Source organism: Callospermophilus lateralis, chromosome 9, assembly GCF_048772815.1.
Source record: "Callospermophilus lateralis isolate mCalLat2 chromosome 9, mCalLat2.hap1, whole genome shotgun sequence".
NCBI classification, from domain to species: Eukaryota; Metazoa; Chordata; class Mammalia; order Rodentia; family Sciuridae; genus Callospermophilus; species Callospermophilus lateralis.
The window spans coordinates 27,407,341-27,423,722 of NC_135313.1; the positions used below are offsets into that span (position 1 = coordinate 27,407,341).

General features: G+C 34.0%; 1 protein-coding gene across 6 annotated transcripts in view; it reads right to left on the minus strand.

Moving 5' to 3' along the window:
* Nucleotides 1-16,382, minus strand: part of Pikfyve (phosphoinositide kinase, FYVE-type zinc finger containing) — a 78,100-nt gene that overhangs the window by 33,950 nt on the left and 27,768 nt on the right. For 3 of the 6 annotated variants that reach the window (XM_076865880.2, XM_076865878.2, XM_076865879.2), the window contains 8 exons: nt 15,241-15,352; nt 13,955-14,102; nt 13,247-13,414; nt 7,381-7,440; nt 5,640-5,769; nt 5,038-5,218; nt 4,344-4,418; nt 2,144-2,251 (listed from right to left, as the gene is read on the minus strand). In XM_076865880.2, coding sequence (XP_076721995.2) covers nt 2,144-2,251; nt 4,344-4,418; nt 5,038-5,218; nt 5,640-5,769; nt 7,381-7,440; nt 13,247-13,414; nt 13,955-14,102; nt 15,241-15,352 — 982 coding nt within the window. Of the gene's footprint in view, nt 1-2,143; nt 2,252-4,343; nt 4,419-5,037; nt 5,219-5,639; nt 5,770-7,380; nt 7,441-13,235; nt 13,415-13,954; nt 14,103-15,240; nt 15,353-16,382 lie in introns of those variants that run through there. The other 3 variants (XM_076865882.2, XM_076865881.2, XM_076865883.2) reach the window with 3 other exon arrangements.

Genomic DNA, 16,382 nt, shown 5'->3' on the forward strand with positions numbered 1-16,382 from the left:
TAGAAAAGAGTAAGAAGAGGTAGACACAAAGGGGAACATGGCAAACCATCAGACCTAGTGTGTTTGGCCTTGTAAAGACAATATAATATCACAGCCTAATTATCTTCTTGCCCTTGTATGTTCCTTTTTCTGACTATCTACCTTTAGGCTTCTCTGATTACTAATTTCATTACTGGAATTGGAAGGGAGGAAGGAGAGGAAAAAAATCATATCAGCTGGTACTTTCTTTCCATCAATTCCAAACTGAAATGTTAGAGGTATCATTAAACTATGTTTAAAAGCATTGATGAAAAGATAAGACACTTTCTGTTTTCTGAATCAACCCATGTTTCTTAATTACATATTTGTCCAGAGCTTACCTCTTTAACATGAAAAGACTTTAGTTTGTTAATAGGACTGAAAGAATGGAGTACTAACAAAACAGATGAAGTATAAAATTTTTATTAACAATATCTGTTGTTTTCAATTACACTAGTTCATTGATCCAAGTCATACAATTCTAGACATCTGAATACGTCTACAATCAGGATACATCCCTATAATCAGTAAAATTGTGATTATTATCCTGTGAAAGTCATCTGACATCTTCTGTGAGACCAAAAAGCCTCCGGTGCAGTATCTGGGGCTTTAGCCTGGTGGTAGAGGGTGTGATAAGCAAATGCTAGGCCTAGAGTTTAATCCTCTGCAGCCAAAACCCAACATCAAAGCATCTTGGATTACATGAACAATAATAATTGTGTTTTTTCTTTGAAATCTCAAAAAGTCACAGTAAATTAGAGCTAGAAAGACCAGTATAAATCTAATCAAAACCCCTCCATTTTACTGAAAACATAGCTGAATTCCAAAGATGACAGAGTTCCAGGTAACGCACTTCATTAAGTAAAAGACAGAGTTTCCAAAGCACTGTGTTCTGGGTGTGTTGGCACACACCTCCCAGCAGCTTGGGAGGGTGAGGCAGGAGGATCACAAGTTCACAGCCAGCGTCAGCAACCTAGCGAGGCTGTAACTCAGTGAGACCCTGTCTCTAAATAAAATGTATAAAAGGGCTGGGGATGTGGCTCAGTGGTTAAGTGCCTTGTATTTAATCAATCTCCATAAAAATAAATAAATAAATAAAAGCACTGTGCCTTTGACCACAACTTACTTCCTCATTTTTTCTGTGATACCTATGAATTTAGAACAAAAGTGATTGTTCCTATGACTCTTGGAAAAATGTGATTATCTATGAATTTTTAAGAAATACTTTTCCTATGTTTCTTGAATTGAATATAAATGTTTCCCTGTAGTATTATATTTACATTGGTGAAAACTTTCCATTTTGAATGACCACAAACTACAATAGTATTTATGGGAGAAAAGAGTTGGGGCAGAAGACTTGAAACCTATGCAACAGCAATAACAAAATCACTAATTGGAACCTTAACAGAGAACTTAGACAGACCAGGTACATTGTTCAGCATGGCTGGAGGCTGCCTCAAGAGAAATTTTGAATGCACAAAACTATAGCAGTACAAATGGAAATGAAGCTCAGAGCAGCAGAGCTACCAAGAAGTCACCCAGAGCTGGAAGGTGCACCTCTCTGGGGAGAGAGTCCTGCCAACAGATGCTCACTTTCAATTTCTTAAAATAGAGCTGAGAGACTTCTTGCTTATGTGGCAGCCAAAATGAGGGCTACAATCTTACTCAGCTATTCTGGAATCCCATACTTAGGAACAGCCCCAGAACCAGCAGCTTCCATCTGACACTATTCCCCAAGTTTCTAACTACGTACAAGCTATGTTCTAGAAATGTGTTTTAGTGAAAGTGACTGTATTACAAACTGGAAAGTCTTTTAGAGATCTGAAAAGTTGGTGAAACTCTCTCAGTAAATCAATGGTCCAGGGAAAGCAATATTTGGACTTTCATTTTTTTCTTCCATAAATTCCCAGTCATGTACATTTCCCTTTAACACTCTAAAGCTTTAAAAATAATGAGTGACAGAGATTTTGGTAAGCTATTTGTAAAGTTTAATTCATAGAAGTGTCTTCTATAACTAAATTTTAAATAAAACAAGAGCAACAAGTTTCCTTTCAAAATAATTGAGATAAGCATCATTGTACATAGCCATTCCTTCAAATTACCACTTTCAGTAGTGAGTGCTTACCTGAAGCACAATAGGATCAATGCAAGTAAACTTAGTTTCTTCTCTGTAGAGATACTCAATGGAACACTTTAACAGAAGAATCTTGGGGTTTTTAATACAAGAATTCATCTAGAAAAAAAGAACAGACTATTAAAGCTGTTAAAGGTTTGCACTTTACAGACCTTCTTTAATAATTAAGTTCACATGGTTCCTAATTCCCGATAATTTAAAATATCTCATTATATCAGTATTAATTTAATTCTTCTGGGTTATTCTTTCATTTTTTAAAAACACAAGTAATCTTTTCTGATCAATGAAAAATTCTTTAAAAATTTACTCTTTTGTAACACTAATTGAATCCATTCCTTTATAATCTAACTTTTTCCCCCTAATGTTGTAAGAAGAGGTAGGAATGGGTCTTACAGATAGGCTATCTTAAAAACTCAAAGAGATCAGCAAATTTGAAAGCATATTTAATTCAAGATAGAAAAGGAAGAAAAGAATTAAAATGCCTCCTGAACATTTAAAATGGAATAAATTTCTAAACAATCACAAGTTGGCAAACTGAACTGGGTAACATCAAGTTCATAGAGAAAGTCTTCAAGCATGTCCAAAAACAGAGTCTGGCCAACCTTGCAACTAAAGTCACAGGCAAAAGGGACTGAGTTGGGCTGGGGATGTGGCTCAAGCGGTAGCGCGCTCGCCTGGCATGCGGGCGGCCTGGGTTCGATCCTCAGCACCACATACAAACAAAGATGTTGTGTCCACCGAAAAATAAATAAATAAATAAATAAATATTGAAAGATTCTCTCTCTCTCTCTTTCAAAAAAAAAAAAGGGACTGAGTTCTCTAATCAAGATTTCAGACTGACCCATCTTAGAGACCCCAAACTGGCAAACAGTACTGAGAACAGTGACTCACTAGCTGGGGAACTATATTCAAGGTTCTTTTAGCAAGTTAAAGATTCTCTAAATATGGTCAGTAGGACAAGTTGGTCACTCATGCATACATTTCTACCACAGTTACATATGGTTTTCTTCAGTTCCTGAAAACAGCATGACACACTGACCTCTTAATTCAATAACCACCACCAAAAAAAACCCCACTTAATCTGATTTAAAGCACTACTTTAAAAGGTAACGCTTTAATAAGTGTCTATATGTAAATACTAACTTTGGGCCACTGCTGAAAAATAATACTGAATTCAGGCAACTTTTACTTATCTTTGATCACTAACAATTCTCTAGAGGTAAAATGCCTTACAGTTGAAGCCCTCTGTATCTACAAGGTCCACATCCATGGATTCAACCAATCACAGACAGAAAATATTCATGGGCAGGAGGACTGTACCTAACTAAATATGCAGATTTTTTTTCTTGTCACAGTACAGCAACTATTAATCTAGTGTTTACATTGTACTAGCTATTATAAGTAATATAGAGATAATTCAAAGTATGCAAATACTACACCATTTTATATGAGAGGTTTGAGCATCCTCAGATTTTAGTACCCCTAGGGAAACCTGAAACCTTCCTATATGGAAGCCTGAGCCTCCTTCTTCCATCTGGTGAATGCCTATTATCCAAATTCCAGTTCATTCATCATCAGCTCTGGGGGACTGTTATGGTTTGGATATGAGGTGTCCCCCAAAAGCTCACATGTGAGGCAATGCAAGAAGATTTGGAGGAGATATGATTGGGTTATAACATTAAACTAATCAGTGAATTAATCCCTGATGGGATTAACTGAATGGTGGCTAGAGGCAGGTGGGATATGGCTGGAGGAACTGGAGTCACACTGGGGGTGTGACTATGAGTTATATATTTGTATATTGCAAATGGATTCTCTCTCTGCTTCCTGATCAAATCATGAGCTTTTTCCCTCTGCCACTCTTATGCCATGATGTCCTGCCTCACCTGGAGCCGCCCCCTCCCAGAAATGGAGCAATCTTCTATGGACTAAGACCTCTGAAACTGAGAGCCCTAAAATAAACCTTTCCTCCTCTACAGTTGTTCTGGTTGGGTCCTTTAGTCAGAGCAGCAAAAAAGCTGACTAAAACAGGGACCTTCCAAGAAACCTCCAAATTTCCACCCCTGTGACAAACATTACTGGTTGCCCCTCAATGTCTTATTCTCCTTTTTTTCCATGTTTCAGAAAGTCTAATTAATAGAACACAGAGCCATAGTTCACTGAATTTCACTGTTGAACTAAATCACATTACCTTTTTATGTGCAATGTTCTTGGTACAAACAAAGCCATTGACAACCACAGAATCAAATTTCTTTCCACCTGGGATCTGATGGAACAATTAAAATTCAGTGATAAATCCTTAGTATCCAGCCAGATGGTGCTAACATTTTCTACTATACATCCAAATAAAAACAAGAAATTCCAGGATATAAATCTTCCTATCAACCAATGATTAATGGCATCTCAGCATGATTATCATCCTACTCCCAATTTTCTTATATAGTGTTGGTACTCTAACATACTCACTGATTGAATAAATTTGTTGCTTTGGCAATTAAAACTATTATTTTAAATATCATAGTAAAAAATACAAAGTATTCCATTACTATCTAATTAAATTAATTACCCACTGCTTTTCCTCAGAATGGTGACAGTAATCTGAAACAAGATTTTCTCATAACTGATTTCTTTCTTAAGAAGAGGAAGCAAGAAAGGAGAAACTATTTGGGGGGATTATCCACCCAACCCACACCTTCTGTCCACCTCTCACTTCCTCTGAGTGGCCCTCATGACCTCTAAGTGCACTGCTAACAGAGCAGACACCAAACTTCCCACACTCAGCAACCCTCAGGGTAATGACTCTTTTTACATTTCCATTAAGACACAAATGCTACCAGGCCTGCCTCACTGATTCCTAGCATAGACAGAGTATTAGTAGAGCTCACCTTTTTAACGTGTACAAATTGACGAATATCCATATCATCATCCTGGTTCTTGACATCAGGTCGAACTGTCTGAACAACCTGGCAGACCAGTGACACGATGATGTCCCTCCAAGATGGTGACAATGAGTCACTATGGAGCAACTGCTGGAGTAGTGCCATCATGTGGTTATGATTAGCTGAACTATGAAAATGTCAGAAGAAAGAAGTGTGCATAGTTAATATAACCAAACACATAATTCTAAAGACACACAAGCAGTCTACAATGAAATAAGCATTTCAATTACACCTCACAGATGAATCTTCTAGGTCAATTTTTATTTTCTTGGTGTATCTGTACCTTAATGATTTTGTACATAAATAAAATCTGTGAATAAATCCAACTAACATTCCCCATTAATTTGCTGAAATGAAATTTCACTACATAAATTCAAATGTGAACAGACAAGCCCCTTTTAATAAGATATTTCATCAGAAATCAGAATAGGCTTTATTTTCTAAGTAATCTTTGTATTTTTTGCTTTATAAGGAAGAGGAACTACACATATGCCTAAGTCATTGAACATAAAAATGGACATTTAAAATTTAAAAGCTCTCTGCCTTACAGCAATCTCTCCATAGCTTGTTTTTCCCCATTCTCCTCCCTTAGGAGCTCCAGGTTGTTATGATGCCAGCCCAAAGGTGTAAAAGGCAACTCTTTGGATTTTTCCTCCACCCGACGATTAAATAAGGATTCTAAGTAAATATAAAATATGAAGTCATTATTTTATTGCCATGTTTTATGCCATCTACTCACATATTTAGAAATTACCAACTCTTCTTTTGAAATTTTTTTAAGTTAACCAATATAAAATACAGGTATGAAAGGGCAAAGATGTAAAATAAATACATAAATTATATAAAATATATATAATAATAAACATATGTACATATATAAATACATTAAAATATAGAAGCAGAGATTGACAGTGTATAGCTCAGTGGTAGAGCACTTGTCTAGCATGTGCAAGACCCTGGGTTTGATTCCCAGCACCACAAAAGAGAGAGAGAGAGTTGTGTATGCTAATTTCCCCTACAAAATTACAAACTGACTGCATTCAACTGAAATCTGAATGCTGGCAGAATAATATATAATAGTGGGGGTACTGAACTTTCAAAAAAGAAGCTCAACTCAGATATCCCAAAACAGAAGGTGACAATGTAGAAATCTATATAGACAATCCTTCATGGTGTTTCTTTTTCAATATTAGCAGAGACTTTTAAAGAAACTTTTTAACAAGATAGACCTGAAAATAAGCTACAAAGAAATATTAAAACATGATACATAGCAATTTATACAAAGTTTTATAAAATCATTAAAATATTTTAAAGGGTAAAAATGAATCAAGACAAATTCAACAGATAATAAATGTTTTGCAGAAAAGACGCTTACTCTAAATAACTGAAGTGACTAGATAAATGGAAAGAAAGGAGATAGGTAATGCTTAGAAAAATCCTCTAATCCTTTCCCTTTTAAAGCCTTCCAATCTAGCAAAAAACTTCCACTAAACAGTCCAACAGTCATTACATAAAGTATGTGTGCATGATGTGGGAGGTACAAGACCTGCACATTTCAATCATATAAACTGCCAGTCTATAAACTTCCAGTTGAACCAGATGCTTAGAAATAAATTTAGAAGGATTGCCAAGTGATAAGATCAGTTCCCTTGCACTAACTTGCCCTACCTTCTCTTTTATCCAAAACTCCAGAAGCCAAAAAGACACTGGGAAGGGAACTTCTCCCATATTCAAGACCTAAACTAAGAAGTATTGTGAACTAACTGGGTATGTTCTTACTCTACAGTAAGCTAAATAAGGAATGGGTAATAATAGGCTTATATTCTTCTATATTCCTGTTCTCCCCAAGAAACTGATCAGCAAAGTTAGTTCTTTAGCCTCTTTTGTCTATTTCTTTTCCCAACTCTACACGGGAAAGCAGCATCCTCAAATGGATGAAATCTGCCTATAGGCTTTTTGATAAAGCTAACAATCCCTGATGTTATGTATATCAATATTTAATACTGTATTCATGATGTAGGACACTATCCATGCCTTTAAAAGAATAAAATTCAAATTCTTTGTAAAAGTTCTTAAACAATTACTTTTCAGATCCTTCTCTCAAACCAAATCTAAATTTATATTCTTGTCTTTCAATATTCTCAAAGCCATTATACACATTAAAACTGTGTTAGTAGTACTAATCAAACATATTTTCAGTACTTCTCTGTCAGTCAATGTGCTAAGCCCTAAGGATACCCTCCTGAGCAAAAGAAACACCATCACATGGACAGTTGTTGATAAAATTACCTTTGATGAAAGCGTCACTTATTGAGAGCTGTTGTCCTCCAGTGTCAGAAATCAAATACTCTGCATACAAAGGAGAGAACAGAGAGGAAGGAAAGACATATGACTATAATGGGCTGGCATAATTATACAGAGAGCACACCCACACACAACAATGTATTACTCATATAAAACCCATCACTGCTTTGCGACCTCAAGAAAGCTTCAGACTAAAATTTTTTTTATACTTGCACTTCATACTAAACTTAATAAACTTAATAACTCAACAGAACCATGAAACAGTTCACCTCAGTTCAAATGTCAGATCATTTTTAACATCATTTTTCCAAATAGTAAATATTCACATACCAAAACTGAAATAGTTTATGAAAACTGAAATCTTTAGTAATTTGCATAAGCCTAAAATATTACATTGCTTTTCTCATATATAACTGTATTTTAATACATAATGACTTTGTCTATATACAAGGTAATTCCCAGAGAAGTCATCTGAGAAAACAATGTAAGGTTTTTTAAAATTGCAGAATATAAACTATAAAACAAATTCATATGAAAGTGACATTGGCAAAAAAAATAAAGATATAACTCATCATATTTTTAATTAGTTTTGAATTAGATTTTGTTTTTCAAAAACTCTAACCCAACATTGCCATTTGCCAGGAGGTAACACCTGAACAGGCTCTGAATGCTTTTAAAAATATTAAAGTGAAACTTACTCTTTACTTCCCTTTGAACTTTCCTCTAGGAGGGTGACCAAGCATAGCTCAAGTGGGGTTCTGTCTACTATGCAAAGCAAGCCACAACACAATTTAACCCCTTTAAGGTGAAAGTTCTCCAAAAAATTTTTTCTAAGTTCATTTGTAAACAAATGGGCTTTAAAAGGAACTATGTTTATGAACCACTATGATCATCTTCCCAACCAGGAAGCAGAGAAAATGTTTTATTTAGAAAATTCAAGTGCACCATGCCAAATACAATAAAGACAATGTTATGCTTTATTTCTACATTTCCCTTGCAGAAATGAATAATGCTAAATCCTGTTAGTTCAACTAATGTATTACAAGTCTTTTACAAGTTTTACTGTTCATTCTAAAGCTTAAATACAAAGGAGACTCCAGAAATTATTTATTTTCCCAAACATTTATTATGAAAAAATTTCAAGCATACAGAAAATATTGTATATCACCCACCTACATTCCACAATTGCTAAGGACTTGCCATATCTTTCTCTTCACATATACATATGCTTTTTTCCTTGACCATTTAAAATTACACACATCACATTTTACCAGTACTTCAACATGCATCTTTTTAAAATAAGGGCACGCTTCTTTACAGCCACACCACCATTTACAGACTTAAGAAAACTGTCAATATCTGTTTTTCATTTTTCTGGTACTAAGGATCAAACCCAGGACCTCATGCAAGTTAGGCTCTGCCACTGAGCTATATCCCCAGCCCCTGACAATACCTTAATATCACAGAACTGGTCCATATTGAAATTTATCCAACTGTTCCCAAAATATCCTCAAACATATAACCAAAAAAAGTTCATACATAATATTTGGCCCTATGCTTGCTCATTCTCTTTTAATCTAGAACAGATCTCCTACCTTTATTCTTTTCCATGATAAAGAACTTTTAAGCAACCCAGGCCAAATATCTTTGTGCAATATCCCACATCTGGATCTGAGCAACTATTCCTTCATGGTATGTTTAATCTGCATCTCTCCCCCATGTTTTCCTGTATATGGGAAATTATATCTGGAGGCTCAAGGAAGCCATTACTTTCTCTTTCTTTCTAGGTCATACTTGCGATAACTTTCCAAGAATGGCTCAGAATTCTGCTTGAAACACATAATAAAACACATTTCAATTGTACAATTCTCTAAGACCAATAGTGAAAAATTAACCAAATCATATGTCATATTTTAAGTGCAGATGTTTCAAAGTTTTTGGTTTTGGTTTTTTTTTTTTTTTTTGTAAATAGACACAATATATTTATTTTAATTTATTTTTATGTGGTGCTGGGGACTGAACTCAGGGCCTCACACATGCAAGGTAAGTGCTTTACCACTGAGCTACAACTCCAGGCCTCAACATATTTTATAAACCCAAATTTCCTCAGTCATAAAAGATAGAGGATAATTGGTAAAGATTTAATAAGCATTGCCTTTAATTCCAATGAAAAAAATCAAACATAGTTAATCCCACTTGTATTTATTAAAAGGGAATGAAAACAGGCAGAAGAATTCTAATCTTTCACATACTTTTTTTTTTTTTTTTTCCATACTGGGTCCTGAACCCAGGGCTTTGCACATGCTAGGTAAGTCTAAGATATATATATATATAGAGAGAGAGAGAGAGAGATAGATATATATATATCTATATAGATATATATAGATATATATATATCTACCACTGAGATATATATCTCTACCTCTTTTTTTGTTGTTGTTTTAATACAGAGTTTCACTAAGTTGCCCAGGCTGGCCTCAAACTTGAGATTTTCCTGTCTCAGCCTTCCCAGTAGGTGAGATTACAAGTATGCACTACCATTACCAGCTCACTTTAGGAATCTTTACTTTCTGATAAGATCATTTTAACAACAAAGAACAAAATATTTTTATCACATTTCAACTTCATAAAGTAAATGGAAAAAGAATAATTCTTAGTATTTTAAAAAATAGTAAGAAAAGAAGGGCACAGAGGCACATTTCTGCAATCCCATCATAGTGTAAACTTAAAAGTGCTGAACAACAATAAATACAAATTGACAAAGCCCTATAGTATAATTTAGGATCATCCCTTTCCGGCTGCTATCAAATTATTAATTGCCCTTTTAACATTTTGTCCGACCATTAAAATAAGCTATAAATTAATATGCTAATATTAATTGTGGCACTGCTGAGCTCCTACATTCCCAAACACACCATGCTATTTGTGTGTTTCTCATACAAAAATTCCATAGTACAATGGTGAATGTGAAATTCTAGGGTGTAAAGAAAATAGTGGTCAAAGAATATAAAGTCTCAGTTAGCCAGGGGAATAGTTTTTTGAGATCTATTACACAGAATAATGACTATAATAACTATAATATAATAACAGTGTATTGAACATTTCAAAATTGAGAAGATAGTAAATTTCAAAAGTTCACACCACAAAAAATGATAAGTAAATGAGTTGATGAATATGTTAATTAACTTGACTTACATTGTATACATGTTATTAACATCTCTCTGCACCCCATAAACACATACAATTATAATTTGTCAATTTACAATTTTTGAAAAGCTCCAAAATCGGTACTTTAAATAATAAATATGATCACCTCCTTCAACTACCTCTTTAATACATTTCTAGTGCAAAATTCATTGTTGTCTAAAATGTTTTTGAGAACCATCAAATGCCTAACATCATATAAAATCATATCTATGATATTCTCCTTATCTAATAACCTCATATTAACATAAGATGAAAATGGAGTTGTTTTCAAAATGACTTATTTTAGTAAACCAATGAAGCTGCCCTTTACCACAATCCTTTTCTAAATATTACAGTACACCCAATTCACTAAATTTTCCTACAATTTTTCCAACTTCCAATACCACATCAAGAAACCACCTTAAAAAATGTAACTCATCTATCAATAGTCATCTAGATTCTGTATTCTTACAAAATAATCATCTCTGGCTCCATGACCTCAGACCCAAATTCTTTCAACAATCTCGCATGTGGTCTGCCTAAACCTGGCAACAGACTCACTGAAAATAGCAGGACATTTTCTATCTCTTCTCTCTCTTGGGCTTTGCTTTCCCCTTAACCATGTGTTCTTTCCTGACAAGATAAATCTTGACAGAGAAAAAGAAAAGTTTCTTTCAATATTATACTGACTTCCCTAAATAACTTGTCTAATTTTTCTTTCTTGCTATGGCAATATATCTTTTCTCAGATATCCTTGGCCTTTTCTCCAACCTTTAGTGACATCTCAATCTTTAGTGCCATCTAGACTCCTGCTATCCTGTCATTTTCCTTAAGAGTGCTGGTCCCTCTTCTAGATTCATTATCATAAGAACATTGCCACTCACAACTTTCTTAAAGGTTTGAGATCAAAGAAGTATCAGAGGAGTATGATGGCTTTTTCAACTTCAGGTGCTTCCCTTTTTATTCTCCCTGAAAAATGTGAGGTTGTGCTGTAAAAAAAGGCATTATTGGAACCTCCTGATCCATTCCCCTCTCAACACTCTGAAGTTACGTTTCCTAAAATACACGTGTGACTGTGCTCAGTAGTGTGCCCCTTGCCATTATGAATTCTATGATGATAGATCACTTTCTTCAAGATTTTCAAAACTTTCTTAACTTTCCAAGAGGTAAAAGCATCAGCAAGTCACAAATGTATTTTATGTTCTGCTTTTAGTGAAATGAAACCACCAATACATATGTCCAGAACAGATGTCCTCTGTTATGGTATATTCTGCCTCTGATCCACATCTGTAAATTAATACTCAAAAGCATCATAATATCCTCCAGGTGACAATTAATTCTCACACAAGTGTCATGTCTGCTTCACTGTCCTTTCATACACACCCACATTTTCTCCATCATTCATCCAATTTCTGTTTTGAGGGTTTCCATAAAGATGTATACCTTACTTATGCTACTTGCTAGTCAAATCTTCTCCTATCCCACACTCTCTAAATTTCTTTTTTAAATAAAATACATCTTATTATTTTAACTCTTAAAGACATTCTACCACATCTTGATAATAACTTACATTGACAATTAAGAGAAATTTGGTTTAGAAATGTAAATTTCTTTCCAATTATTTTAATATAGATATTTAAGTTCAAAATGTTCCCATTTGTTACTTTTTTTTTTTTTTTTAAGCTCAAAACAGAGAGGAACAAAGAATTAGGAAAGCAGTCCAGATCTAAGTTCACAGACAATCTGACCTGAGAAAACTAAATGTTTAAAATTCAAACTTCAGGTAAAATCATACAATAAAATACTTTATAATAATGACTTTTCAGTTATTATGACATAATGAACTCCCATAATTATCCATTTACTCATTCATTTTTTTTTCATTTATGTACTTTTACATAATGCCATGTTAGGATTATAATTTAAATTGGTTTTAATTATATCCAATAATGTAAATCTCACCATCCATTTTTTTTAAAGGCATTTTACTTTTTATGTATTGCTATCTTAGATTTTAGAAATAATTTATCTAACTTTTCCTTTTACACCAAATGCAATTTGGATATGGCCATTATTATTATTATTATTATTATTAAATAAGTAGACTAATATCAGCATAACTAAAAATAACAAATTAATTCACTTTTTATTAGAGAAGAATTTTTTAGTAAATATACTATATGTATAATAGGCCTTTTAAACTCCAGTAGAAAGATGTTTTAAATGTGTGAATAATTTCCCCCAATCTAATTCAATCATCTGAACAGGTTTAAATAAATATATTATTATAAAATAGCATAGGTGAATAGGCTTTAAAATGTTAAACAAAGAAAGAGAAAAGAATAGAGCAGAACATCCATGTTATAAATGCAAAGAAATGCCACCTTGGAAGTTGCACATTATGGGAAGAGCAGTCAGATGTAGGTCCTTTTAAAAGACTACAAGCTTTAAACTGGGCATGGTGATACTGAGGGAGAAAACAGGAAACAAAAAGAACCAACCAAAATGGTGTAGGGAGGAGGTGTGGGGAAAATGAGAAAGGGTGAAACAAAACCCACATCACATCCCCTCAGCCATACTGGAACAGAGGAAGCCAGAAGGACAAGCTGGCATGAGAGCCCAGCTCTCCAGCCTATTTGGATTCCAGATGGTGACTACCTCCTACCTTTTTGGTCAGCAGGGTGAGGGGGCACATGTGGGTACTTGGAGGGCTTCTTGATATGGAAGTTCACGTTGTCCAGCTCCACGTTCAGGCTGATAGACGCGGCTGAGTCACTGTCCACTGTGGACTGGAAACTGCTGACTGAGGTGCGCTTGCTAGGACTGGCAGAATCTTTTAGTGTCGGGGAGGGGAAAGAAATATAGGGAGAGGAGGGGAGTAAAAATGGGTTTTATCAGGGTATTGGAGGAAAGGAGAAAAATGTTTTTTTAATATACAAGCCCAATGTGCAATACCAAAATGGATACAGTATTTTCATGTACTTCTGTGTAGACTTAATAAAATTTGAACAAAATTAAATATAAAATCAATTTTTAAAATGAATAAGTATATTGGAGGTTCTGCAGAAAGAAAGTCTGATATCATAAGGAAGAGGTGAGAAAGTTATCTGCTGTGATATTATTTGCTCAGAGTTATTTTTAAGCTGCTGCAAACTATAGACTACGGTAAAATCTGAAAACATCAGTTGCCTAACAAGTTAGTATCTCAAGAAAATACTGTATCTAAGACAAGGATTGCTACTAGATGTTTACATCCGGTTGAAGCCATAAATTTTAAAGCAGATTTTTTTTTCAACAAAATAAATAAGGCACTCATTTTTTCATACATACATAATGATCCATAAAAACTAAAATGTTAGAAAGTAAAACTCACTAGCCAAATTATCGTCACCTTCTTCAGCTATCTGTTCTGTGTCGCTGTCATCAAACTTTATGTCTTTAAACCAGGATGGCTCAGAGTGTCCCTCCACAGAGTTCACGGAGTCACTGTCCGGAGAAGGTGTCTCAGAAAATTCTGTACTCTGAAAGTATCAAGACAGGATCCAAGCAACTGACCCTCAATGTCAAGATGTTGGGGGTATCACACAACAAATAAATTGTACCCAATATTTTTATAAACATAACAACTGAGTAAATTTATTTAGAAAAATAAACAAATTAACAAGAACTAAGCTATAAAATATTATCATACAGGCAATTCCATTGTTAAAACTGTAATTTTAATTAACTAGAAGTCTTAGGTTAGCATGTTACAAACAAAATATTTCTTTGACATAAATTTTACAGGGTTTTATGTCATCCTTTAGTTATCAGAAAAGACTACACAGCATCTAGTCTAACCCTGAACAAACTCTGGGTCACATCCTGAAAAAATAACTGTCATACTTTAACAAATATACACCAGTCTTCAGGGTCATTTCTAACTACTGAGTTTCTCATTTTAGGTGCTAGGGATGTGCCTCAATAGTAGAACACTTGCCTGGCAGGGGTGAGGACATGCGTTTAATCACTAATACCTAAAAAAAATTTTTAAAAAGTTATTTAGTAAACATACACACACACAACATATATATTTAGTGTGTGTATGTACTTTATATATATAAATATACATATATGGTTATATAAATATTTTTTAAATTTTCTATCTTTAAGTAATTTTCATTTCCCTTGAGTTAGAAAAAGATTATTTTATCATCAGTGCACAGTTTAATAGTACTAAAGAGTCAAAATCTGTTTCTATTTACTTTCCATTTTTCAATCATTTTGTTATACATGCAACTTTTAGTTCTAAAAACAAACAGTAAAACTGAAAGCTATTAAATGACAAATAAACTATAAGTTAACTATAAAACTAAGCCAAGTTTAAGCAAAACCACACCAAATAAAGTATTTAATCCTAATAGCAGGTTTTCATCATTATTACCTTATTTAAAAAAAAAAAAAAAGATATTTAAAAAGGAAAAAACAGCATTGGGACTAGTGGTATAGCTCAGTACAAAAAAAAAAAAAAAAAAGTTGTAACTTTCCTTAAACAGCAAGGAAAATCTATTAGAAAAAAAGTTTCTTTGGTTAATTCAATTACTTTTTATTCTCACTGATGAAGAAAGACTTCAAAACAAGCTTGTTACATTCTCATTAGGAGTAAAAAATGAAGATTACCTGCAGTGGTCTGTAGAGTGCATACTCATCCCTGAAAAGCTGGTCATGATGACTAACACAATCCAGCCAACGTCCATCAACCATTGCTTGTCCAATTGCTATAGCTTGTGCCCTGAATTAAGAGCAAGAAACATGAAATATTTTAAAAGTCAGTCAGAATAATTTTATAGTATAAGACATAATCTTTTTTTTTTTCCAGTTCAGAGTTCGAATTTCAAATTATCCTTGGACAGATAAGGAATAAAACAAAAGACTGGGGAGATGGAATGCAAATTAAAAAATTCCTCTAGATACCATAGTAAAGGATGAGAACCTATGGTAAGGCAGTCCTAAAAACCTTATTTTAATTACAGGAAATACTCAATGCATGCACACACCCCTCTCCTTAATGGAAGAGTAAAAACATGCTAAAAACAGCATACCTCCTACAAAGAACTTACAGTCTTGATGAAAAAACAGTAAATATTACAGATATAGATATAAAATGTATGTATGTGTGTATCTGTGTATGAAAGAAACATACTCAACACATTTTATTATGGGGCATTTCAGTTTATAAAGCACTTACAGTCAACATTTATTTCTTTCCCAAAGTTTATTCACAGGACCAAAATATTTCTCCCATGTTGGAACTAAAGGGCCCAAGTCACAAAAAGATTGAATAATTTTACTAAAGGCACAAAACTAAAGAGATATAGCAAAAAATTGGAATCCAGTTCTTCCCTGTTTAAAGTTATTTCTCTCTTTATTTATTTAAACATTTGTTTCTTCTCGTAAGAGGAGAAGCAGCTCACCTGAGCAGTTGTAAAACCTACGGGAATGTGTTTGTTAGTTTGAAAGGTTTTAGGCCCTTTCTGTTATTCTTTTGATTTGTGATCATCCAGACATGGCTTATAATCCAATTCTCAACACAGACTGTAATGTCTAGATTGGAGAACAGTAACAGAAGAATCTTTTAACCTTAGAATCTAGCTATGTTCTCCAATCTTGCTTTACTAAAGAGTTCTAAGTTTGAGGAAATACCACATGCTTCTACTTTTAATAAGATAAACTTTGACCCCCTACCCCATATTTGGCTCCTTCCAACTATTCTCTACTGGTGAAAACCAGATGGAAGGAAGGTTGACTAATTAGTTCCCCCA